This window comes from Vipera ursinii, assembly GCF_947247035.1.
Source record: "Vipera ursinii genome assembly, chromosome: 5".
Lineage (NCBI taxonomy): Eukaryota > Metazoa > Chordata > Lepidosauria > Squamata > Viperidae > Vipera > Vipera ursinii.
In genome coordinates this window covers 90,879,712-90,906,506 of record NC_139518.1, presented here as the reverse complement: position 1 = coordinate 90,906,506, position 26,795 = coordinate 90,879,712, and the positions used below count along the sequence as shown (strand labels likewise).

At 37.7% G+C, this 26,795-nt stretch overlaps 1 protein-coding gene and 1 long non-coding RNA gene across 5 annotated transcripts in view; one reads left to right on the top strand and one right to left on the bottom strand.

The window, feature by feature from the left end:
- Positions 1-1,774: 1,774 nt before the first annotated feature.
- ANXA7 (annexin A7) overlaps positions 1,775-26,795 on the bottom strand; it is a 50,966-nt gene continuing 25,945 nt past the window's right edge. For all 4 annotated transcript variants that reach the window (XM_083364243.1, XM_083364245.1, XM_083364244.1 and 1 more), the window contains 8 exons: positions 22,587-22,689; positions 17,837-17,931; positions 15,918-16,031; positions 9,928-10,098; positions 6,529-6,699; positions 6,324-6,399; positions 4,871-4,983; positions 1,775-3,264 (listed from right to left, as the gene is read on the bottom strand). In XM_083364243.1, the coding sequence (XP_083220369.1) occupies positions 3,142-3,264; positions 4,871-4,983; positions 6,324-6,399; positions 6,529-6,699; positions 9,928-10,098; positions 15,918-16,031; positions 17,837-17,931; positions 22,587-22,689 (966 nt within the window). In that variant the 3' untranslated portion in view covers positions 1,775-3,141. The remainder of the gene's footprint in view (positions 3,265-4,870; positions 4,984-6,323; positions 6,400-6,528; positions 6,700-9,927; positions 10,099-15,917; positions 16,032-17,836; positions 17,932-22,586; positions 22,690-26,795) is intronic.
- On the top strand, positions 11,581-25,215 carry LOC310641323. The gene is made up of 3 exons (XR_014492713.1): positions 11,581-11,733; positions 17,442-17,503; positions 25,101-25,215. It is a non-coding gene; the product is annotated as an uncharacterized lncRNA (long non-coding RNA).

The window sequence follows — 26,795 nt, the reverse complement described above, 5'->3', positions numbered from 1 at the left end:
GAGCTGAGATTACTAAAGGGTGCAAGGATGACAGAATGTGCTGAAAATACAAAGAATTAGTATACTGTACCAGCTGCTCAATGAAAAAGTCAAAATGCTAACTAGTAATAAATGCAAAGCTACTCAACTCATATTTTTGTGTAGCCTACACACCAACAAATTAGATTTTTCATTAGGCAGTGTGAAGATCAGGATGAAGGGGCAAGATTTAGACTGGAGATGGATAGAAATAAGATCAGGAAATACCTCTATTTTGAATGAATTGAAATTCAAGCAAACTGTATTTTGGGATATTTATTTTGGAGAAAAAACTGGAGAACTGATTTAAGTGCTGAGTGACTGGAGCAGTGCTCCTGTTCCTGTCTTCAAAGGCGGGCAGGGGATTATCAAGGAAATTATAAACTAGTGCGATAACCATCTAGAACAAAAGATTCAAAGATAAGCATCTAGGAAATATAATTACTCAAAGCCTGCATGGAACTTGTCAGGCTAGCCTTATCACATTTGCTATCTTTATTAATCAATTTGGGAAATGTTATAAAATTTAGTTTCAGTTTGATAAAATACCCTGTGAGAAGCTTAGAGTGAAGCTAGCTAAAAAGGGTGCTGCCAGATGCCCCCTCAGCGCCAAAGGAAGACCAGTTGGGCAGATGAACAACAGCATGATGGGCCTATGACAATTTGCTGTGGCCAACTGACTGCAGGACAAGAATTACACTAATATCAAAGAAATAGTGGAATAGAATCATTAAAGAAAGGACGCAAAAGGAGACACAGAATGAAATGTGAAAGGCAAAAATTAAAGTATTTATTTTAAATAATTAACTAGCATTGTTAAATTATCCCACAGCAAGTTGTCCTGTGGTGAGTTGTCCTGCAGCGAATTGGTTGTGACAAGTTGTCCCATTCCTGCTGCAGCCTCCTTCCCCTCCTGCATCATTAGGGCTGCCTAAAGCAATATAGCCAGACACGTGTGTGGGGCCACAGCTGGTCTAGTTCAGGAGAAGCCAGCGTTGCCCTTCCCCGTGCCAGACCAAAATAAAATAAATAAATAAATACAAGCACTTCACCTACTGGCCATTAGAAGTTTTGACAGAGAAAAAGAGAGCCGAAGAGATTCTTTGCTGGAAAGGCAAATATGTACAATCTATAAAGGAAGATTGGGCTATAAAAGTATAGGATTAGCGAGATGTAGAAGGTAGATATTGCAACTAAGGGCAATCTTAGTACTAGAAGTATAGCCTTAGAACTAAGCACAGCACAGGAATACCTGTTAATTAGTGTAATGGACCAATCAGCACCAAGACATAAGAAAACAGCCAAATGGCTACAGATACAAGCATAGATTAACCTATACCCAAGATTCCTCTCTGTACAGTAAAACTGCCCCAACTCCCAAAGGAGTGTAAGAATAAGTGTAAGAATAAAAATAATAAGAATAAAAAAAGTGTAAGAATAAAAAAAGTAAGTTCTTATTGTAGACTCTGAGGTTAATCTAATTAATCGTAGCCTCAGTCCAGTATCAAATGATATGAACCTCAGTCCAGTATCAAATGAATTGAGCTCAATTTTAGCAACCATATAAACATGTAATTGCAACAAAGCTTCTTTGACACATTTCCTTCCAAATGTTTATAGTCCAGTTTTATTCATTCTTTTCCCATATGGCATAAGCAATTATCTAACTTCCAGAATGCATTATTCGAAAACTTTCTCAAATGCTCACTTTCATTCACTTTATAAAATGTCAATCTTTTAATAATGTACTTAAATATCATATTGAAATAGAACTGTATTTTTCTTTAAAACTCTTGGCAATACAACTAGGCAATTATCAAATTGCAAGCTAAAATGCAGTTTTCTACCATCAATCAAAGCTTGAGAAACTAAAAATCCACTTGTGAATAAGTCATCTTAAGTACATTAAGTATATTCACCACTACTATATTAAATTCAAAAAAACAGATTTACAGTACTTTTTAAAGAGCTCGGTTTTCTTAAAATTGAAAATGTAACACAGTCATTAAAGAGTCAAGACTTGATTAAAATCTTCAGCCAAATTAGCCAGGTGAGGGGAAAATTCTGGGTGACTTTGGGTTGGATAAAAGGGTCTCTTATTATTGAAACATCTAAATACTAATATTAATTGTCACTAGTTCATGGTTCTGCAAAGCCATCTTCAGCTGCTGTGCCAACTACCCTAAAGGTTGGAGAGCAATCAACTTTGGAAGAGTTGGGAAATGAATTTAAATCAGGCAGGTGTCTGGCCTGGGTCTAGGAACAGCAGACTGGGACATTGCCTCTTAACAGGACCATGTCCATATGTCCTCTGGATGGCTATACTTGCAAGGAAACTGAAGGAAAGCAGCTTTTTTGCAGATTTAAGGACCAGGAGACAATATGATTAGCCATCTTGCTCCCAACCACAGCAGACACTTTTAAAGGACACTAAGTTAGCAAACATTACTTTCTAATCACTTTCAGGAATAAACTCATTAACTATTCCTAAGGTATTAGAGACTTTTGGAAAGACAAGTTGGAAAATGTCAGATCAATCTGCCTTCAATCCAAAATGAAAGAAAATTTTAATCATAAGCTTAGAATTTAAAGAATCTGAAATAAACAGCAAAAAGCTAAATAAGATTTAATCTTAGAAAACTATAAATTGACTAAGGGTCTAAAAATTGGAACGTTGAAACTTTTACAATAAGATTTAGGAATTAATTATAAAAACACTGCTTCTCATGAGAATTGATTGTTTTGGTGTTTACAATACATAATAAAGATATACAGTTTCATAATTTCAAAATTTATGAACAATTTTAAAAACTGGAAATTCGTACATTGTCTATATACCCTTTATCCCGTCCTTTCTCAGAGTAAACAACAGTATGCAAAGCGCACAGAAGTAAAAACAAGTAACAGACTCTGTGACTATAACAGAACAGACACATTTCAGGCAGCAAGTTTATTGTAAAGTACATGATGTGCTAAATTAAGGCAATTATATGTGCAAAATAAAAGATCCTGATCAACCAATGCATACTTATTTGTCTAGGATAAGTTATATTTTTATAAGCTCTGATAGCTGGTAGCAATAGTTGGCTGTTTGCAGCTCGTTTTATTTTCTGAGAGTGCTTCCTACTGACCCACAATGGCCAAGAGCAAGCGTCTGTAATCCCCACCGGTGTCACTTGAAATCATGGTAGCCAAAGTCTTGTGGTACATCTGTGTGAACAGCTGTTTGATCTGTACAAGATCAATCTGTCCCAAAAGAAATAGAATAAAAATATCACATGGAAGAAATTTAAAGCCACACCTTCAGGTTGAAAGAGAGGACACTCTTAAAGTTTTTCTTTTTAAAAAGTACAGTATACGTGTATGCATGTGTGTATCTTTGTTTTTGCCTTTTTTGCTTGAAGTTTTATTTCACCAATAAAAAAGGTCTTAAAAAACCCCAAATTTCAATAAAAAATTTAGATCACATCCTTTTCAACAAGAAACGTTACTTCAGAAATGATCATATTGCATTTATGTTGTTGGAGCAGTATTGAAATTAATGCTTTATTTAAATATATAGTTCCATTTCAGTCAGATGCAATTACATGTGCTAACTCAACCTTGAGATTTATCTCAGTCACATGGGAGCTGACCTTTGGACAGAGTAAATGCACAATCAAAAGCATTGTTCACCATTAGAAATGCAAAAGCATGGCTTCCACTACAGTATTTTAGTGGTTATAAATATATATAAATCAACCACCAATGACTGTAATGAATAATGGCTTCAAATTATATATATTTTGTGTAATTTTTTTCAGATTTTTTTTTTATAATTTTGGGTGTTCTTTTCAGTTTGTTTTTGTTGTTGTATTTGGTTAATTTAAAACAAAAAGGGGGATTATAGTTATTAATACTAATATTAATTAATATTTTAAAAAATGTCCCTGTTTATATCACTTTATATCATAAGCCACTGTGAGCAGTGGGAATGGCACATTTCCATTACTTGTATTTTCAATGAATCCAGAAGAAAGCTTCTGGATCAAGTAGTATTACCTGATGGAATTAAAAAGCTAAGTTGCTACAGGCAACGGCTACTTTCTGAAGTTCCAATGCTCATCACTATCAATTTTTCAACTGACTTTATTTACTGTCGTGAGAAATTCATTTACAGAAAATATATAAAGGAATTTCTCATGACAGTTAATAACATTAATAAGAAAATATAGTCCTTGACTTACAATAGTGCATTTAGTGATTGTTCAAAGAGGCAGCGGCACTGAAAAAAGTGACATGACCCTTTTTTACACTTATGATTCTTGCAGCATCCTCATGGTCATGCAATCAAAATTCAGATGCTTGGCAACTGATTCGTATGTATGACGGTCGCAGCGTCCCGGGGTCATGTGTTCACCTTTTGCAACCTTCTGACAAGCAAAGTCAATGGGAAAGCCAAATTCACTTAACTATGTTACTAACTGAACAACTGTAGTGATTCAGTTAACAACAGTGGTAAGAAAGGTCATAATATGGGGCAAAATTAACTGTCTTGCTTAGCAACAGAAATTTGGGGCTCAATTATGGTTATGAGTCAGGGACTACCTGTATGGAGTAAAGGACAATTGTTACATTATTCTAGTTTTTTATTGTTATTTTTCCTCCTAAAAGATGTTTGTTTTTAAATTGAATTCAACAGCTTACATGTCATATTAAAGGTGTAAAAATCTCTTTACTGATTTATCATGGTCTGATTTTTTTTACATCTCAAAAACCTGGCATTTTAACAGGAGTATGTAGACTTTTTATATCCACTGTACAATAGCAAGACACACTGCTATGTATACTATCAGAAACTAAAGATTCTTACCTCACTGCGAGTTACAATAATTCTAACCAGCATAGAATCATCTGTGCCAGCTCCTTTCATGGCACGATAAAGTCTTTCTGCAAAAAAGGCTGGGCGATTTAGAGCACATTGTACTGCAAGAAAGCAACCCCAAGAATATGTCCAAGTTAGCACTGGGAACTAAAAAAACCCATTGTTTTCCAGCAACAAGGCCGAACGTTTTAAATACAAACTTTAGACACAAAACTTAACTTTGGCATTATTACTGCAGCCCCTTTTAGGTAGGGAAATGAGTGGAAGCCCAGAGATCACTGAACACTGATAGAGGTAGGTGGGGATGTATAATTCAGTTCATTGAGATTTGTGCTATATAATTGGGCTTCTGTCAGAATGGAGAAGAGGGAAAAAAGCAAGTCAGACATAGCAAAACTCCCAATTTTTAGAACTAAATCTCTGGCATTAAGAAGCCAATTAATACCATGAGGTCCTGGTGGCACATAAAGAAATATTTCTCCTTTGAATTATTGCCTCACAGAAATGTATCCTAGATTAATAAACTATTGGATTGTGAACTTGATAATGAGAGACAAATATGAAAAATTCTATGTATTCACCAAACAATAGCTTATTTTTCTTTTTCTTTTCTTTTTTTTATTGTAATAAGTTATGCCAAGTATTTTTTTAAGAAAAGCATCACTAGAACTACTAAGGATACATACTGTCAAATGAGAACTTAGTGGTAGTACCTCCATTCCAGCTCCCAGCCATAGAACCTTGTTTTAGTGCAACCACTAATTGAAAAATATCTTCAAAGAGAATTCAGTGCTAGTATAAGGCCCTGCCTCAGCTGAATCTCTCAAGAAAGCAGAAGTCTTGAAACTGGCAGCATTTCAAAAGGAATTTTTGAAGAGAAGGCAGGCAGAATCTGGCGTTCCCACATGAAATCGTTAGGCTAAAACCCATTGTTCAAAACCCCTCCCAACTGCCCAGTCCAGAGTTGTGAAGATGTGAGAACTCCAGTCAAAAACTATGATAAGATGTTCCTAGGTGTCTCTTCCTCGGTGAGGTGAAGCAGATTGCCTCGGGCACTTCCCTCCCCCCTAACATTCCCCAGAAAGGTACATTAAAGCCCCCTCCCCCCCAGGAGCAGAGTAAACAAAGCAAAGCTAAACACATCAGAGACCTCCAAAGGTTCCCCCCTCCCATCAGGATGGCAGCCTCCCAACAGGGATCTATAGGGACCTGACAGCTAGTCTAAAGTTTTGTTCCAAGACATTTGTTGAATAAGATAATTAAGCACACTTACTCTTACATTACATAATTTCTTCTACTTTTAATTCCCTGAGAGAAGATATTATAAACCTAGCTTCTAATCAGTGGCATCTTTCAAAAACTATTCTAATTATTAATTCTTATAGGTCCTTGAAAATTAAATTAACTATAAAATTAAAAAAAAATGGGGAAAATAACTTACAGATAGTCTTCAAGCCATGCTCTACATTTCCTGAAAATTCCCGGCCAATGGTGCTTAATAAATCACGGTTAGCTATCTGCAAATAAATGTCAGGAAAATGAAAGAAACTGTAAAGAATGCTGGTGTAGCAAAATCAATTTTTTTCCTTTTGCAGGCAACAGTTTACTAGAGGTGCCCCACCTAATCTTCTCGCACTTTGGTATACCTGTGAATAAGCTTCCACAGTAGCTTTCAGCTGAGGGAAGCTTCTAGATGCAAGGATCATGTTGAAGCAAGACTCATCCGTTCCCAGCTTTCCTTCCCCAGCTTGGTAAAGTCGTTGTGCATCCTGCTGAGCTTTTTGATAATCTACAGTATGATTCTCGTCCCGATTACCCTGCAAAGAAAAACAATGTATTGTGACCACTGCACACTAACTTTCACTTTGTCACTAATCACTTAACAATATAAACAATGAAAACACTGTATTCTAAAAAGAATAGTCACGCTATGTTCTTTGTAAAATTACTTTTAATAAGAATTCATTAAAAATGAAAAATAGTCATGAATCATTTCTAAACCCAATGTTTAGTTTCATGCTCTTTGCCATGTTTTGAAAAAGTCCAGTTAAAACTGTATAGAGAAAAATTTCCACTTGGAATGTGGGCTGCAATCCATATATTTTTATAAGGGATTTCTGAACTTACTTGTCTACTTAACTACTTCTATTTCTGCATGGCAAATAATATTTAATGTCCATTTAATTTCTTGAAGATAACCTGTTTCAGTGCTATTAGGTAAACACAAGCAAGTACAATATAATAATCACATTCAAACTGAGTGATCTTATACAGCACCACTGAAAAATCAGTGCATCTTTCTATTTGCCATGGGAACTCCATAGAGAATTATATTAGTTTGATTTTGAAATAGTCCAAATGTAAATCAGCAAATTAACTTAGAAATCTCTTGCAACCTTCAGGAAACTAGAAAATTTTGAGGTGGTTAGTTTTGTTTTGTTTTAAAAAAAAGTTAAAGGAAAGGAAATTGGCTTCCTTAAGCATTTAATAATTTATAACATGTACACTTGAGCAGAGGATTAAGATGACCCTTAACTAAACTATATAACTAAAAAAACCTCCCATTCTTTTCTGTCAAATTACTTGAAATATTTAGGGGTGGAGGGGTGGCAGAATTTATTCAACAATTAGCATTTCAGTTATGCAATTCAAAATATATTCAATAATGCTTTTCTTATAGCATTTCTTTTATATACGTATCAGATTTTCTTTTTATTCTTATGTTTTGGACCATAAAGAAATAAACTGAATTGCTTATGAAACTTGTTAGAATATGACTACCAAATTCACTGATTTATACCTAAGCAACTTCTGCTTTAAAGCCAAACTAAAATGCATTTTTTTACTTTCATCCTTTATAACAAATGTTTAAATAAATTTAAATTTGGGCTAAACACAGAACTGAATGGTATAGATAGAAACATGCCCCAACCATTCTTACTGCTGAATGACTACAGACATTAAAATGAACTTCATTCCTAGTATTAATTTTATGTAAGGATCTGCCTTAACTAGGTCTCCCAAGAAAGCAGAACTCTTGAAACAGGCATTGTTTCAAAAGGAACTTTTATTGAGTTAATGATAGCAGTAGAGCAAAGCAAGGTCTGAAGATTCTGCGTGTGAAAGGTTACATTATAATGCCCATTCAAAACTCCACACGCACACCCCAATGTCCAACAGTCAGTTTGAATTCCAGCCAATCCATAGGTGCTAATATGTTTTGAGAACCTGGCAATTTAGCACGCATCTCAAGGTCTCCCAAGGGTCCCAGGTTCCGCTATCTGGAGATAAGGCAGATGTCTTCAGGCCACATTCCTTTCTCACAGAGGGAAGGCAACTCAAAAAACAATCAAAGCGAATACATCCCCCAGCAAGCAGCCCCTCTCCCACTAGAATGGCAGACCCCGAAAATGATTAAACAGGAAAATGATTAAACAAGCAATCAAAGCAGTAATAAAATGCCAGCAGGTAAAATAGAGGGGTCTGACATTTTATTTTAAACATTGATCAATCAATTTTACAAAGTATACCAAAGGAAAAGATATTAAAAGAAAGATAAAATAAATATGTTAATAAAAGAAGTAAGCTTTCATACAAAATACAATAAGAGAAAATTATTAACACTACTTTGACTCTATGGGAATTGTCCGCATCTGAAAGCAATCTGTTCCAACTTCTGCCATCATAACTGCAAGGCTGAAGCAAGTATCTAGGCATTTATTGCAAAACTGGAGTGCTGTCAGAAAGGCTATCCAACTCAGAACAACCATTCTATGTTTGGAGCAGTTGTTTGGGACATGTTTTGTTCTGTTATCTCTCTCTCTCTCTCTCTCTCTCTCTCTCTCTCTCTCTCTCTCTCTCATTTATTTTGCACTGAATTGTTTATTAAAAAGATTCCCTCTGCATTATATAACTGGAAAGGCAATAAAATAGCTTTTCTTCGCAAGTAAAAAGGATGCTTAGATTTAATAGCTGACCTATTGTAATCCAATATGGTTCTGCAGTGAGACACATGACAAATGTAGAATGCAATAAGCAGGTAATAATCATCCTCTCTTAGACAGCTAGTACAGCCTAAGTGAGACCCACTGTCTAGTCTAGTCCATCCCTAGTCATGGAAGCCTTCTGGGTGATCTTTGGCCATCACTCTCCCTCAAACCAATCAATCTCATGAGGTTGTGATGCAGATAAAATGGGAAGAAAGAACACTAAGTTGGCCATCTTGAACTCCTGAGTGAAAGGCGGAATGTAATTCTAAGAAATAATAAATACAATAGAGAATAGGACTGTTTGCTATCCACCAGGGCTACTAATAGGATGGGTTTGTATATCAGCTTCACGGAAGTGTAGTCAGCATTTGTGAAACTGTGAACTGACACAATTTAATTTTTTAATTTTAATACTAGGCAGCTTGTAATCTTTTGCAGCTTTCCTCTTCCTATCACAGATATCAAAAGAAATTAAAAATGAGTAACAGTTTGAGTGAGAAAGGCTCTCCAGGCATTTGAAAGGGGGTTCTGTAGGCCCAGTCAGGTTCCCGCTTCTGGTAATGTGTGCTGTGTGTGTGGGCCAGAGTTCTGGCGGTGTATGAATACTGTCATCCCTTTGTAAAGGGCAGTTATGATAGCTGCCTATGGAAGCCATCCCACAGCACTGCTTTTCTTCAGTGGGCCTTCTTCTCCCAAGACCTCTGCTGCATTTCTGAAAGCCTTGCTCTAGCATCTTCTTGAATCAACAACATATCTTCAACTGCTAATACTCTCTACATATGTCATGGTTCTGCCAGCTATTATACCTCCATCTCTTCTCACTGCTTCCCGAAGATTTTGTGTTGTAAGAGTCACCTTGCCACTTCCAGCCTTTTCCTATGGAAAATTGTGAGAACCTATGCTACTTACCATCTTAAACAAGAAATGTACCTGGCTGGATATATTGATAACAGGAAGCTAAAGATTAGTGGGTGACAGTGGACACCCAAACTTGCAGTATAAGAATAGGCTTCACAAACAGAAATATATTGTGACAGAATGTGGCTGTTATCTCACCTGACACATAGATACAAGTAATCGTTCAAAGTGACCAGATGTATCAGCCCGAACATCTTGCTCAATATCTCTTCCAAATTCACTCTTGTAACATTTGACTATTTCTTGAATCTCCCGATTTGTTCTTGTGCAAAGAATTTCAATTAATACATTTTCTTGGGTACCTACCCCCTGAAAACAGAAAAACAAAGTTGCTGTATCAACACCAAAAGGAGTACTAGAAAAAATGGTCGTGCCTATCTTTTAGAGTACAACATCTAGGCTAAGCTGCTTCATATAATTGAATATACTGCAAACATAAGTCACATTATGGAATTCCCAACTCCCAAATAAATCAGTATCTATCTTTGATCACCTCCTCCTCCTAATTTTCTGTGAAGTCCTGGCTGATTCCACTTTGTGAGATTACTTAATGGACAACCTTCCTAGTTGTGGAAAGACAATCATCGGCCACATAAGTTTGGAAAGGATGGAATATGTCAGAGTCTCAATGGCTTCTCTAAATTAGTGGCTCTTCTTTTAAACAGTAAATTCCTCAATTTTAACATTTTGGATTTTCCTCACTTTTCTTCAGCAATCTTACTGCTCTCCACCTCAGTCTGATTTCTTTTGTGCCTTCTGTTGCTTCTTTCCACTTACTGCCCCATCTCCCTGATGCTTTTCTTCACTTCTCAGCCTTTACTGCCTTTATTAATGTCTCTTTCTTCTCTCCCATACAAATAAGTTGCCACTAGGGCTCATACTGATTTGACAGGCCTAACATCCAGATCTAGTAAAATCATTCCCAGGACTTAAATATAGGCAAAGAACCAAAGTATTTGTTCAGAACAAGTACCATTTTGCTTTTCTAGCAATAAAAGAAGAGGAAGAGTAGCACTGGATTAAAATATTCATTCTTACTTAGAAATTCAAATGAATTAATGTTCTAGGGTATCTTGGTGATGATATTCTTCCTAAGAAGGAAAGGATAGCATAGAACAGGGGTCCCCAATCTATGGGCTGTGGCCTGGCCATGGGCTCTTGGCCAGCAGACCGCAGAAATGGCTGGCCAGGGCATGCATGCATGGGCATGCATTCCCACCGACTCGCTCTAACACCCACAGCCCTGTTTGCACATGTACATGGGCGCGAACAAGAACACTAGTGGCGGGGCATATATGCCCCATTTGTGTACACGCAAATGGGCCGCTAGTACAAGTGTGTGTGTGTGTGGCCCATCTGCGCATGTGTGAACGGGCCGCTAGCATGGGATGTGTGCACAGCCCATTTGCTTATGTGCGAATGGGTGCTAGCTGCTGTGGGGGTGCATGGCCATTTACGCATGTGCATGGCACCAGTGCATGCTGCATGTGCAAACGCAGACACTAGTACGGAGCCAGTGGGCGTGATCCTATTTGTGTGAGGAAATGGAAATAAAAGGAACATTTCAAGGAAAGTGCTATGCAATGCAAGATTCGTTTATTTTAAGGCAAGAAAAGTGAATGCAATTTTCTTGTCAGAAACCCCTTCAATCCTTCTTTTGGGGGTCCTGCCATTCTAGTGGGAGGGGGGAGGTTTTTCCTCTACTGAGAGGGGGTATTGTGGATTGTACTTCCTCTGCTTTGTTTCTCCTCCACTTTGATGTATCTCTTTGGGTGTGAAATGGATAATGGAACGAGCCAGGGGCCATCTGCCTTATCTCCAGTCCGTTGCAAGATCCAGTGAAGCACCTAGGAACCTTCCCTTATCAGCTCTGGTTCCCATAACAACTTTGCACCTGTGGATTGGCTGGACACGAACTGGACAGACATCATTACAGTTACATAGGTAAGAATGCAATTGCCTTCAAACCTTCCTTATCTAGATTTTAAAAAATGCCTTGTTGAAGCTGATATCTCTAAGCAAAGAGGATGTGTGACAGGAAAATGGAAAAAATTAAGACGATTATCACTTAAAGCTGCAAATTTCCAGAAAACTAAAAATAATATAAACATGAATGCATCAAAAACATCCAAGCCCTTCTGGTTCAAGGAATTATTATTTGGAAAGACATACATAAATGTCTAGATAACATTACACCAGGATTATTTTTAAATTTCTGCAGAATTCTATTTTTAATTGAGTTTAATATCCATTATTTTTGTAGTTTAACCTGTTTGATCAAACTGGGAACTTTGGTGCAATAGATACCCCAAAATTTCCCTCAGAAATTGTTATCCAACAGTGATCTTACATTGTTCCTGCGTATCTCTCTATCAGAGGTCTTTTCATAGGGAGGACCTCCATCTTTAATCATTATCTCTTTCCCATTAATCATCTTGGCAGCATGTATCTTAAGTTAAAAGGGAAACTTTTCTGATTTTTATTTTTAATAAAGTGAGGGACACCAAGTAAGGCCTCTGCCAAAAAGACAAGGTAGTGAGAATAGAACTACCAAACAGCTACACTAACAGAAGGCATCAGTGGGGTGCAAAATTCAAAAGTGAGGGCTTCTGGAAGAAAGCTGAGCTACTCCCCTCCTTCACTTACTATACTTACATTTAGGGATGATAGTGTATTAGACCCCTTCATGGATTACTGCCTTGTCGCGGCAAAGGGGCTTCCATAACTCAATGAAGCTATGAGTTATGCCGTGCAGGGCCACCCAAGACGGACAGGTCATAGCAGAGAGTTCTGACAAAACGTGATCCACTGGAGAAGGAAATGGCAACCCACTCCAGTATCTTTGCCATGAAAACCCCATGGACAGTACCAAAAGGCAAAACGATATGACACTGGAACATGGGCCCCTCAGGTTGGAAGGCGTCCAATATGCTACTGAGGAAGAGCAGAGGGCTAGTACTAGTAGCGCCAGAAAGAATGAAGTGACTGGCCCAAAGCTGAAAGGACACTCAGCTGTGGGTGCATCTGGTGGTGAAAGGAAAGTCCGATGCTGTAAAGTTTTTTTCTCCATAGGAACCAGGAATGTAAGATCCATGAATCAAGGCAAGCTGGACGTGGTCAAACAAGAGATGACAAGACTGAACATTGACATCTTAGGAATTAGTCAACTAAAATGGACAGGAATGGGTGAATTTAATTCAGATGACCATCAGGTATACTACTGCGGGCAAGAAACCCTCCGAAGAAATGGAGTAGCCTTCATAGTCAATAAAAGAGTAGGAAAATCAATCCTAGGATACAATCCCCAAAATGACAGAATGATCTCAGTGCGAATCCAAGGCAAACCATTCAATTTCACAGTAGTCCAGGTCATTGCCCCAACCACTGGTGCTGAAGAGGATGAAATTGACTGGGTCTATGAAGCCCTACAGCACCTTATAGAATCAACACCAAAAATGATGTCCTTATCATCATGAGGGATTGGAATGCTAAAGTAGGAACCCAAAAGATAACTGCAATAATAGGCAAGTTTGGCCTTGGAGTACAAAATGAAGCAGGGCACACACTGATAGAATTTTGTCAAGAGAATACGATGGTCATAGCAAACACTCTTTTCCAACAACCCAAGAGACGGCTCTACACATGGACATCACCAGACGGCCAACACAGAAATCTCATTGACTATGTGCTCTGCAGCTAAAGATAGAGAAGCTCTATACAGTCAGTAAAAACAAGACCAGGAGCTGACTGTGGCTCAGATCATGAGCTTCTCATTGCAAAATTTAGGCTTAAATTGAAGAAAGTAGGGAAAAGCACTAGGCCACTCAGATATGAACTAAATCATATCCCTGATGAATATACAGTAGAGGTGACAGATTTAAGGAATTAGATCTGATAGACAGAGTGCCTGAAGAACTATGGATGGAGGTTTGCAACATTGTACAAGAGGTAGCAACTAAAACCATCCCAAAGAAAAAGAAATGCAAGAAAGCAAAATGGCTATCTGAGGAAGCTTTGCAAATAGCTAAGGAAAGAAGGAAAGCGAAAGGCAAGGGAGAAAGAGAAAGATACACTCAACTGAATGCAGAATTCCAGAGAATAGCTAGAAGAGATAAGAATGTCCTCTTAAATGAACAGTGCAAAGAAATAGAAGAAAACAATAGAATAGGGAGGACCAGAGATCTCTTCAAGAAAATTGGAGATATGAAGGGAATGTTTCATGCAAAGAAGGGCATGATAAAGGACCAAAAGGGCAGGGACCTAACAAAGGCAGAAGAGATTAAGAAAAGGTGGCAAAATTACACAGAAGAAGTATACAAGAATGAGCTTAGCATCCCTGATAACCACGATGGGGTGGCCACTGACCTCGAGCCAGACATCCTATAATGTGAAGCGAAGTAGGCCTTAGGAAATCTGAGCAACAACAAAGCTAATGGAGGTGACAGTATTCCAGCTGAACTGTTCAAAATCTTAAAAGACAATGCAGTAAAAGTGCTACACTCAATTTGCCAGCAAATTTGGAAAACTCAACAGTGGCCACAGGATTGGAAAATGGTCAGTTTACATTCCAATTCCCAAAAAAGGCAATGCCAAAGAATGCTCAAACTATTGCACCATTGCACTCATTTCATATGCTAGTAAAGTTATGCTTAAAATCCTACAAGCTAGACTCCAGCAGTATGTGGATCGAGAACTTCCAGAAGTAAAGGCAGGATTTCGAAGAGGCAGAGGAACTAGAGATTAAATTGCCAAAATACATTGGATCATGGAGAAAGCTAGGGAGTTCCAGAAAAACATCTACTTCTGCTTCATTGACTATGCTAAAGCCTTTGATAGTGTGGATTTCAACAAATTGTGGCAAGTTCTTAAAGAGATGGGAGTACCAGACCATCTTATTTGTCTCTTAAGAAACCTATATGCAGATCAAGAAGCAACAGTGAGAACTGGACACGGAACCACGGATTGGTTCAAAAATGGGAAAGGAGTCCGGCAAGGCTTTATACTGTCACCCTTCCTATTTAAATTATATGCAGAGCACATCATGAGAAAGGCAGGAGTAGATGAATCAAAAGACAGAATTAAGATTGCCAGGAGAAATATCAACAACCTAAGATATGCAGATGATACCACTCTAATGGCAGAAAGTGAAGAGGAACTAAAGAGCCTCTTAATGTGGGTGAAGAAGGAGAGTGCAAAAGTGGCTTGAAACTCAACATTAAGAAAACCAAGATCATGACATCCGGCCTTCTCAATCCCTGGCAAATAGATGGGGAAGAAATGGAGGTAGTGACAGATTTTATTTTCCGGCGCTCCAAGATCACCGCAGATGGAGACTGCAGCCAAGAAATTAAAAAATGCTTGCTCCTGGGGAGGAAAGCCATGGCAAATCTAGACAGCATACTAAAAAGCAGAGACGTCACCCTGCCAACAAAAGTGCGTATAGTCATAGCTATGGTCTTCCCAGTTGCAATGTATGGCAGTGAAAGCTGGACCATAAGAAAGGCTGAGCGCCAAAGAATTGAGGCCTTTGAACTATGGTGCTGGAGAAGACAGCTGCAAGTCCCTTGGACTGCAAGGCGATCAAACCGGTCAGTTCTAGAGGAGATCAACCCTGACTGTTCTTTAGAAGGGCAGATCCTGAAGTTGAAACTCAAATACTTTGGCCACCTAATGAGAAGGAAGGACTCACTGGAGAAGAGCCTAATGCTGGGAAAGAATGAGGGCAATAGAAGAAGGGGACGACAGAGAATGAGGTGGCTGGATGGAGTCACTGAAGCAGTAGGCGTGAGCTTAAATGGACTCCAGAAGATAGTAGAGGACAGGATGGCCTGGAGGAACGTTGTCCATGGGGTCGCAATAGGTCGGACACGACTTCACATCTAACAACAACAACAATACATTAGAAGATTCTGAACTACTTGTACTGAATTATTCAAAATAATTATCCAAAAGCAGGTTTATCAATGCAGGTTTTCATCATTGGTATAAGTGTAAATATAATTTTACCAGTATAGATAATTTTATCTTGCTAAAAAAATTGATATAGTTTTTGTCTGTGATAATTTACAATCATTTTGATCTCACTGCTTTTATTTTTGCACCTAATATTTTTTTAAATAAACTCATACCTTCATTGCATGCCTTAAACTCCAGGCATCATAATAGGTACGTGGCATGAACAATGCAAGGATCAATTCTTCCATATTCCCACTAAGTTCCGACTTCAGGTCTTTAATTAAATCCTGTCCAGTTATCAAAATAAGTATCAGAAGGAAGTATATTCACAAAACCTTAAACATGTATTTGAACATATACTCAAAACAAAAATTAGCTATAGAAAGATACATTTCAAACAGAAATTTAAGAAAATAATGACTTATTTTACATTTTATATTATTTTATGTTATATTTATATTAGGAGACTCCAATTGTTTAATTATTTTAAAACAATTACTTTCAGTTTTAAGTGTAAAACTTAAATGCAATGTTTTAATTAGTAAAACACAACTGAATAACAATAATAATTTAATGAACATAGTAGCAACATTATTATGAATGGGATGCAATGCATCATACTTACCACAAACAATAGAAGCAAATAACTATAGCAATTAAGAAAACATAAATAAATAAAGCAATGTAAAATATCAACCCATAATGCAGGCAATTCACATATTCCCAACTAAAGTGTCAATTTTCCATTTGGCTCACCCCAGTCTAGATTTGCATTTTATCAAAAAGCAATTCACAGCTTATGAAAAATGTCTTGTCCAAAAAGACAACATCTGCTAGATTTCCTTCCTCTGCAGAGGTAGTCCTTGGATTATGATGGCACTAAGCAATGTGGTCATAAAGTGCAATATCACGTGACCGCATTGCACAGCACTGACAATCCCATCACTCCTGGTTACTGTTGTAATTCCAGAAATGTGTGGATCATTAAGTGGGAAGAAATGGGAGCCGCAGGCAAACAGGCTGGTGAATGAGACCTATGGTGAGAGCTACAAGCAGGCAGGGGTGCTCGGGCAGATGCCAAAGTGGGAAAGCAATAACAGCAGGAGCGCTATGTCACCTCCTGCCAACTTCCCCATTGACTTTGCTTCCAAGGAACCAGCAGGGAATGTCAGAAATCATGATCACATGCTGCAACAGCTGGAACTTTGAGGACCAATCATAAATATCCCTCATTCAGCACCATCATAACTGTGAACGGATGCTGAATGAGCGATCATAAACTGAGGGCTATCTGCATGTGCCAAGTGAAAGCAGATGTTCACATCCAATTAGCAAAAACACTATTCAGTGGTAATTCATTGTTTACTTCCTTGAAATCAGGTGAAGAATGGAGAATGGATTTACCCATGAAGTATAAAAATTTTTTTAAAATCTGTACATAAATATAACTTGATCTTTTCTTGAGGGCTAAGACCTCAAGAAAATTCCTTGAAAATTGTAGGACATTCAGAGGAGAGACTGTCATTGAACTACTGAGTGTCAATATATTAAACATCATTCCCACAACGTAAAGTTCAGTAAAAATATGGATCACACAAAAATGGAAGATCAAACCAAATTTCCTTTAGATCTCCCTTGGCTCCCACAAACAGTCCAAATGTCCTGCCATATTGCTGTTCTTCCTTTGTCAATTACAGGGAATCCTCAACTTATGACCACAACTGAGATCAAAATTTCCATTACCAAGCAAGGTGGTTAAGTAAGTCACACCCAATTTTACAACCTTTTTTGCAACCATTATTAAATGAATTGCTGCAATTATTAAGTGAATTATGTGATTATTAAGCAAATCCAGTTTCCCTTACTGAATTTGCTTGTCAGAAGCTGGCTGGGAAGGTTGTAAATGGTGATCTAATAACTTCGGGATGCTGCAGCTGTCATAAATACATGCCAGTTGCCAAATTTTAATCTTATATCCGTAATGATGCTACAACAGACTTAAGTGCAAGGACCAGCTGTAAGTCACTTTTTCAATGCTGATGTAACTCTGTCATTAAAAAAATAGTTGTAAGTCAAGGTCCAACCATTTTACCTTGCCATACATAGTCTTGAAAGCAGATTTAATTTGTTGCCTCTGATCATTTGAACGGTTGGCAACAACATCAATGATTGCTTGCTCATCCGTACCTTGGAAGCAAGAAAGATGTATTCAGTCAATTTTATACCAGAACCATTTGTTCATTTCACCCCTGAAGGTCACGCTTGGTATTTCAAAAGCAAAGTGCTCTCACAAAATGACTGCTAAAACTAGTCAGAAATACCGATTTATCAGGAGATAATCAATCCATCAAACAATATTTATTCGATCAGTGACACTTACTCCCTGACAATAGCAGCAAACATCAGCCTCTAGTTGACCTTTGCCTTTTTTCTGAGCACAGATATATTTCTTGGCCAAGCCACTGGACTACAGCTCCCCTCCATATTTATTTTTTAAAAAACAACTAAGGACCATCCTGTATGTGAATTCCAGCATCCTTCTTAGAATTTTTTTTAAAAAAATATAAATAAAGATAGGTCTTCTTTTTGCAGCACATTCACTTTCCTTTTAAAATTAAAATAATCCAAACTCTTTTTAAAAAAATAAATCCTGTGGGACAGAAAACCAAGAAGGCAGATACCTAAGAAACTGTCCTGGTGACCAAGATAGGCATCTCAGTACAAGGTTTTGCAGTGGGTCTCAGTCAACTCTGACAAAATGTCTGTGCATTTGGATTTTCACAAGTGTATCACAAACAGCACAGATGTCACAGGATTTCTTAAAATGTGTTTTCAGCAGTCCAGACTAAGGGAAAAGGTTTACAAATGTGGAGATGTCAGGGAAAAGTCTGAAAGTCAATGTTCTTTTGCTGAAGTGTATCTTTGACTAGTATATTATTCTAGCAAACAGATCTATGGAGATTCTCAATCATCCAGATCATGGTCATGCCAAAGATACTTTTTTCAAAAGGCAACTGAACTTTCTTGGGTTTTTTTTCTTTGAAAACATTTTGCTTCTCATCCAAGAAACTTTTTCTGACTGAATGGTAGGGAAGGAAAGAATGTATATTCTTTGCAATCATCTGGTTGTTAGCACTTTAAAGGCCAGTCATTAGCTCTCTGAGAGTCATTTAGGCCATTTGGAGGTTTACTTGTATGCTGAGGATAACCTAAATCAGAGTGCAAATAGGTATGAAAGCTTCTTGGGACTGCTGAAAGGACTGTGCTAGAGACAGGGGATAGTTGGTGAAATATCTTTTCCCCTCTCTTGATCAAGGGTTGTTCAGTTTTAACATAGATGGCCTCTTTGACCTTTCTGCTCTCCTTTTTTTTGTATAATTTTTATTAGTTTTTATGGGGTTAGGAATAAGGTGGGGTTGGGGTTGGGGTTGGGATTTAGGGTTGGGGTTTTTCCAAATAACATTCTCAATATTTAGCAAACTGCATAATGTCTGGGTTCAGATATTTAACAAACAATAATAGATAATAGTTAATTATCATATAAACAATATGTTAATTAATCACTCAATAGCGTTCTTCTTGCTAATAAATATTCAAAATTACTTATCACATTCCTTTCTCTCTAATTCGTCTTTCTAGCCATTGATAGAAATTATCCCATGTTCTAAAGTACACTGAGTCTTCTTTCTCTGTTATATTTAAAGGCAATCTATCCATTTCTGCACATTCTAAAATTTTCTTAATTAGTACTTCTTCAGCTGGTAAGTTTTCATTTTTCCAGTGTTGGGCAAATACAATTCTTGCTGCTGTTAGTACATGTAGTATTAAATATCCGCAATCTTTCTGATAATTAGCTCCTATTATTCCTAATGAAAATAATTCTGGTTTAAAGTCTATTTGTTTTTTAGTCATTTTCTCCAACTGTTTTAACCCAATTTTTTTTATTTAGGGCATGTCCACCAGATATGATAATAAGTACCTGGTCTTTGTTTGCATTTCCAACAGTTCTTTGAAGTATTTTTAAACATTTTTGCTAATCTCACTGGTGTCATATGCCATCTGTAAAACATTTTATATAAGTTTTCTTTATATGCCACTACTTTAGTTAATTTAATATTTCTTTCCCATAACTTTTGCCAATTTTCTAGTTCTATATTACATCCAAAGTTCTTTGCCCATGTTATCATTGTTTCTTTAACTTGTTCTTCCTCCATCTTTAAGTTTAGCAGAAATCTATAGTTTCTTAATCAATTTTTCATCTGTTTTTAGCAGTATCTGATCAAATTCTGTCTGTTCTTTATAACAACTCATTGTTTTAACATCTTTTTCATATCTCGTTTGGATTTGCACACATGGCCACCATGCTAGATCAATATCTTGTTCTTGCAGATCTTGCCTTTCAATTTTCCTTCATTGTCCAAAATATATTTATAAGTCACAACTTTATCATAGTTAATTAAATTTGGGTAAGCAAAAGCTTCCATTGTTGAAAGCCACTCAAGTATCTTAATATAATTTTTTTCTTTTATTTTTTCCCCTTCTGAAAGAAGGGGTCTTCTTTTTTTAATTGTGAGGTTGGAAGGGGGTGTTTTGGCACTGTCAAACTGCAGAAAAACAAACTGGCGGAACCAAAGACATAAACAGCCCTCACCAGTGCCAAAACACTTCCTTGCAACCTCACAATTCAAAGAAGAGCAGCAACATCCCTAGGAAAAGACCCAAACATCACCATCTTGCTGCCTGATAAAGGAAGATGCAGTTTATCCTGAACAGAGATGACTACAGTGCCAAGGTGAACAGTTTTCCAAAGAACACTGTTATACTGTATATGGGACTCTGAAGAGAGATCTTACCAGCAATTATAAGAAAAAAATAATCAATTTCCTGCAACAACTACTGAAGAACAATGCCATTGACAAGCCATAATAGTACTGTCTTTGCCATAGGGAAGTCACTAAATGCATATATGGACTCCCCAGAATCCACAAAGAGGGAACTCCACTCAGACCAATTTTCAGAAGCATCAACTCAGTTACATACAACACTGCAAAACATCTAACCAATTTATTACCTCCTCTGGTCAAAAACTCCACCCATCACATCGACAACTCACAGGACTTTATCAGCAAGGTTTGGAAATTAAAACTGTATCCGGATGAAACAATAATTTCCTATTATGTCCCTTCACTCTTCGCCTGCATTCCAACAACTGAAGCTAACATGGTAGTGAAGAAATTACCTCTGCCTGATCAGTACCAATTTTAAATATAATGAAGGTTTCTACAGACAAAATATGGCTGCACCATGGGTTCACCTGTGTCCCTCATTATGGCCAATCTCTACGTGGAAAAGGTAGAAACCAATATTAAATTTCTTCACAGGAATTCCACCCACTCACCAGTATAAGTACAATATATGGATGATACTTGGGTCAAGATTAAACAAAGGAAGTGGAAGCCTTCATCAAACACATCAGCTCTATGGACAGATTAAATTCACATGGGAAGAACTTACGGAAAATAGTCTGGCTTTTCTGGACTGTGCAGTACACATTAAGGAAGACAGAAGTCTCAACAATGAAGTATATAAAAAATCCACACATAGAGATCAGCATTTACATTCTGATTCTCACTACCCACTGGAGCACAAAATGGGAGTGATTAGAAATCTACACTACTGGTCTGAAAGTTTGCCTGTCAGCAAAGAGGGAAAAGAAAAAGAAGCCTTCAGAACTTGTGGCTATCCCAACTGGACCTCCATGAAATCCAGAAAAAGATCCAGCAGGAACTGCTCCATAAGAGATAAAGAGAACAACAAACGAAGCAACATTGTCATTCCATACGTTGCAGGTAAATCTGACAAGATTAGGAGGATTTTCAACCAACATAATATATGAGCCCAATTTAAACCCAAGAATACATTAAAGCAGAAGCTTTTCCACCCCAAGGATAAAACTCCAAGACACAAACTGAGAAATGTACATGCAGTGCAATGTAGTGAGACATGTGTGTGCCCATTTGTACATTGGGGAAACAAAACAACCACTTTATAAATGCATGGTACAATACAGGAGAACAAATCCATCAGGACTCAATTCAGCAGTCCATCTGCATCTGAAAAATAAAGGTCACTCTTTTCAAAAACAATAAAATTCACATTCTGGACAGAGAGGACCACCGGTTTGAAAGAGGGGTCAAAGAGGCCATCTACATTAAAACTGAACAGTCCTCGCTCAAAAGAGGGGAAGGGATAAGACACCAACTGTAGAACATAGTCCTTTCAGCAGTCCAAAGAAGCTTCCATATCCATTTACATTCTGATTCAGGTGACTGTGAGGGTACAGATAAATCTCCAAATGGCCTTAACAACTTTCAGAGAGCTAATGACTGACCTTCAACTGCTAACAATGAGATGACTGCAAAGAGCATAAATCCTTCCATTCCCCACCATTCAGACAGAACTGAAGAAGCTTCTTGGATGAGAAGTGAAACATTTTCAAAGAAAAAAACCAAGAAAGTCAGTTGCCTTTTGAAAAGCGTCTTTGGTTCTAGCAAACAGGGTTTAACCCAGTTGTTATTTTTATTCACCTGTATAGGTCAATCTGTTCTCAGCATTTTTGTCCTTTGATACTGTTGCCCAATCTCTTATAAAACAAGCTGAACAGTTGAGCCATGAAAGTAGAAAATAATATTGCCAGCAATTCTGTTGCACAATAATTGCATATCATTATTTATAAAAGCAGTAATAAAATATTTAGAGAAAGTGGAAGTAAATCTGTAGCTTTTGGGCTTAAATCTAAATGTAAATACCTCATAAATATTCCAAAATATAAGAGCTCTTACCAAATCCTTTCATAGCCTTGCGCAAAATTTCTGCATCCCTCTCTGCATCAAAGTTAGGAGCTGGTTGAATTGTTCCTTGCATGTTCTGAGTTAATGCTGCAGGCTGCGAATTAAAATCTGTGTTATTACAAAATTTTATTCTTATTAAGAATTTGTTCAATTTTAATAATCAAATATTGATTATTACAGTGTGACAAAGTCAGTGGACCAGTGAAATGCTCTTGATATAAATTACTTGGATTTCAATAAGGCATTTAATAAAGTAGACCACAGCCTATTACTTGATAAGATAGAAAAATGTGGTTGGACAGCATCACCACCAGGTGAATTCGTAACAATTGCACTAAAGTCTCAACTCTACAATGAACCTGGCTGCAGCCATTGTGCTCATTTTAGGTTGCCACAAGAATGGGAGGGGGCGCGGAGGATTTTTACTAATCTAAACATTTTACTGTCCCGTGGAAACCACCACCAGGAGCAAGAGAAGTCTAATTGGTCCAAACAGGAACAAGCTGTCCAAATTTCCTCCCTTGCCCTAACCCTAACCCCGGATGGAAGAACTTTCTGGCAAATGCTCTGTCTAGAATGCCCCAATATAAGAGCTGCCGAGAGGAGGTCATTATTTCCATCATTCCTCTGCCCCAGTCAGCCTCTCAGGTAACCATGAGAGGCCAAATGCAAAGGAGATCCGATGAATCAGGTAGTCAATTAACACAAAAGCTCAGAAAGGAACTAAAAACAGATTCTTGGTTCAACTACAATAGATCTCTACTGATCTATCAAGATGGTCTAGCCTGGAAGGGCTCTAAACTGTAGCTTCCAGAATTCAGGTCCTCCAACATAGTCATGATTCAAAGCAAGCTGGTCATTTTGGATTTTTAAAACTTTGCATTTGGTGCGGCAGCAGTTTTGGTGGCCAGGCATATGAAAAAGCATCCTGGCAAGCCTCCTGGTTAAAAGTGGCAGATCCTTCCCAGCCTTGGGAGGAAATAGCCATGGACTTTATTGTAAAATTGCCAGAAAGCAGAGGGAGCAGGATGATCTGGACTGTCATTTATTTTTTCTCGAAGCAAGCTCATTTCATCGCTTGTTCGGGACTCCCATCTGCCCAGAAGCTAGCCAGGTTGTTTTTAAAACACATCTATCGACTTCATGGAGCACTGAAATGGATTATATCAGATAGAGGAATTCAATTTACTGTAAAATTCTGGTAGATCATCAGATCTACTCAGGGGCTTTCACCTGCTTTTCATCTTAGCACGAATGGATCGGCTGAACGTACAAATGCAATGACATAATGATGTTATGTTTATTACCAATAAACTAATTGGGTGGACCTCACGCCTTTCGCTGAGGTGGTGCACAACACTGCACACAGTAGGACTGGATTTATGCCATTTAAAATAGCTACTGGTCAGGATTTTATTCCTGTGCCCGAAAACCCCCAGGAACCTTCTGCTTCTCAAACGTTAGATCAGTGGGTGACCTTTTTTCAAGCGTTTTGGGCCGATGTGAAAAAAAACTCTAACCCGGGCTGCAAAGACATACAAGGAACAGGCTAATAAAAAGCGATCTCCCCAGAAACTATTTCATGTGAGGGAGAAGGTTTATCTTTCCACCAAATATCAAGGTTAAAATTACTGAGTAAGAAATTGGGACCTAAGTTCCTTGGCCCTTTTCCCATAGTCAAAATTATAAATCCTGTGACAGTCCAATTGCAACTCCCACGACTATTAGGGAAAGTTCAACCTGTTTTCCACTGCAGATTGTTAAAGTCGGTCACAGAATTGTCCTTGCAGCCTGTTCCTAAAAAAGCACCTGCCCCATTCTGGTAGAGGGAGAGACTCATTATGAAATCAGACATATTCTTGACTATAGATTGTATAACGGTAAATTACAAAATTTGGTTCAGTGGAAGGGCTACCCTTTATCGGAAGCTACCTGGGTAAAAAGTGCAGATGTGAAAGCAGACAGGTTGGTTAATAATTTTTATGACAAATATCCACATAAACCAAGGGAGGATTCTTAACTTGCATCTTGTTTCATTTGCAGGACTTGCTTTCTTCCTAGGGGGTCCAACTGGCTGCAGCCATTTTGCTCATTCTAGGTTGCCACAAGAATGGGAGGGGTGCGGAGGATTATTATTATTATTTTTTAATCCCATTTATATCCCGCCCTTCTCCGAAGACTCAGGGCGGCTTACAATCTAAAGCACAAATCAATGTGCTTAGCAATTTTTACTAGTTTAAACATTTTATTGTCCCATAGGAACCAAGGTCATTTATTTCTGTTAGATGGGGGGCATGAGAAAACTCGCCAAACTTTTTTATTGGGGAACGTAGCTGATTAAATAGCATTAGGGTAGGAATTTCAACTTTGTAATATTGTTTCTCTTTGCAGGGGACTTCAGACTTGGTTTCACTTTTGACTGTGCCAGTATTATGTAACCAATAAACATGTTTTTTGAGGAATCTTCAAGCCTCAGAGTTCTGATTTGTTTGGTCTTATCTATAGGAACCATGACAGTAGTCCTTACTGGAACTGCATAGGAAGTATGCAGTGGGGTACCCCAAGGCTCTACCTTAGGCCCAGTACTCATCAACATCTTCATCAATGATAGAAGAGGAACTAATCAAATTTGCAGATGATAACAAGTTGGCAGGAACAGCCAACACTCCAGACTCAAGATATTGAAGGATCTTAACAGACTTGAACACTGGACACTATCTAATAAAATGAAATTCAATGGTGAAAAAAGTAAGTTTCTACATTTAGGCAAGAAAAACCAAATGCACAGGTATAAAATAGATAGTACCTGGCTCAACAGTAATAACCACGAGACTGCTCTTGGAATCCTAAAGACAATCAGTTAAATATGAGCCAGCAGTGTGCTGCAGCTCCTAAAAAACCCAACATAGCCCTAGACTGCATTAACAGAGGGATAGACTCAAGATCACAGGAAGCATTAGTACCACTTTATAATGGCTTGGTATTATACTTGGAATGTTGCAACCAGTTTTTGTTGCCATGATATAAAAAAGATATTGAGACTCTAGAAAGAGTGCATAGAAGAGTAACAAGAGTGATTAGGGGACTGGAGGTTAAAATATATGAAAAATGGTTGCAGGAATTGCATATGTCTAGTTTAACGAAAAGAAGGACTGGGGTGACATGATAGCAATTTCTAATATTAGAGGGGCTGCCACAAAGAAGAGGGGGCCAACCTATTGTCCAAAGCACCAGAAGGCAACAGAAGAAGCAATGGGTGGAATATAATCAAGGAGAGAACCGACCCAGAACTAAGGAAAAATTTCCTGACACAACGATTAATCAGTGGAACGACTTGCCTCCAGAAATTGGTATAGGATCTACTACTTGAGCAGGGGGTTGAACTAGAAGACCTCTGTTATTCTGTTATTCTGATATTCAGTGCTTTTAGCAAGACAGAGAAAGACAGCCCTACATATTGTCATGAAGCTAATTTATTACAGCTGAACAAATTTTATTTGTATCAAGTACATACTACTGCTAAAATCTGTGGTACATGTAGAGATACACATTGCAACAAAGTAATATAATCAATAAAACACAAATCAGGACTCCCAATACCTATCAACAGTAAGAAAATATGTACATTTTCCCTGATGCATTTGATTTTTTAATATAAAAAATCATTTAAATCAGATTTTAGATTAACTGCTATAGATTTTTTGTTCTTTTTTTATTTTAAGTTATTAAGAAATTACTTCCCCTTGGTGGTTCTTGAACTGGGGCATTCTAGATAAGGCGCCAGTCAAAAAATTCTTACCCCCTGGAAAATATTTCAAGGTGAAATGAAAATGGTTAAAGTACTGAGCCCACCAAACTTGTTTCAGGGATAATTTGGGGGGGGGCAGTTAGAACCTCCAATTTTTTGTGATCAGTCCATACCTCAAAAAGTATTCCCCCCCTTACAAGAAATGACACATTAGCAATGCCCAACGAACTGCAAAAGCCTCTTTCTTCCAAACAGCCCACCTCCTCTCGGGTGTCAGTTAATTTTTGGAAAGTGTAACACAGGACTGTAATTTATCAATTGCATAAACATAGCCAGGATCTCCTGCAGTCCAAAAGGCATCACTTTAAATTGGAAGCTCCCCAAAGGACAATTAAAGGTGGTTTTCCACTCATCACCCTCCTTAATCTGGATCTAGTAATAAACCTCTCTTA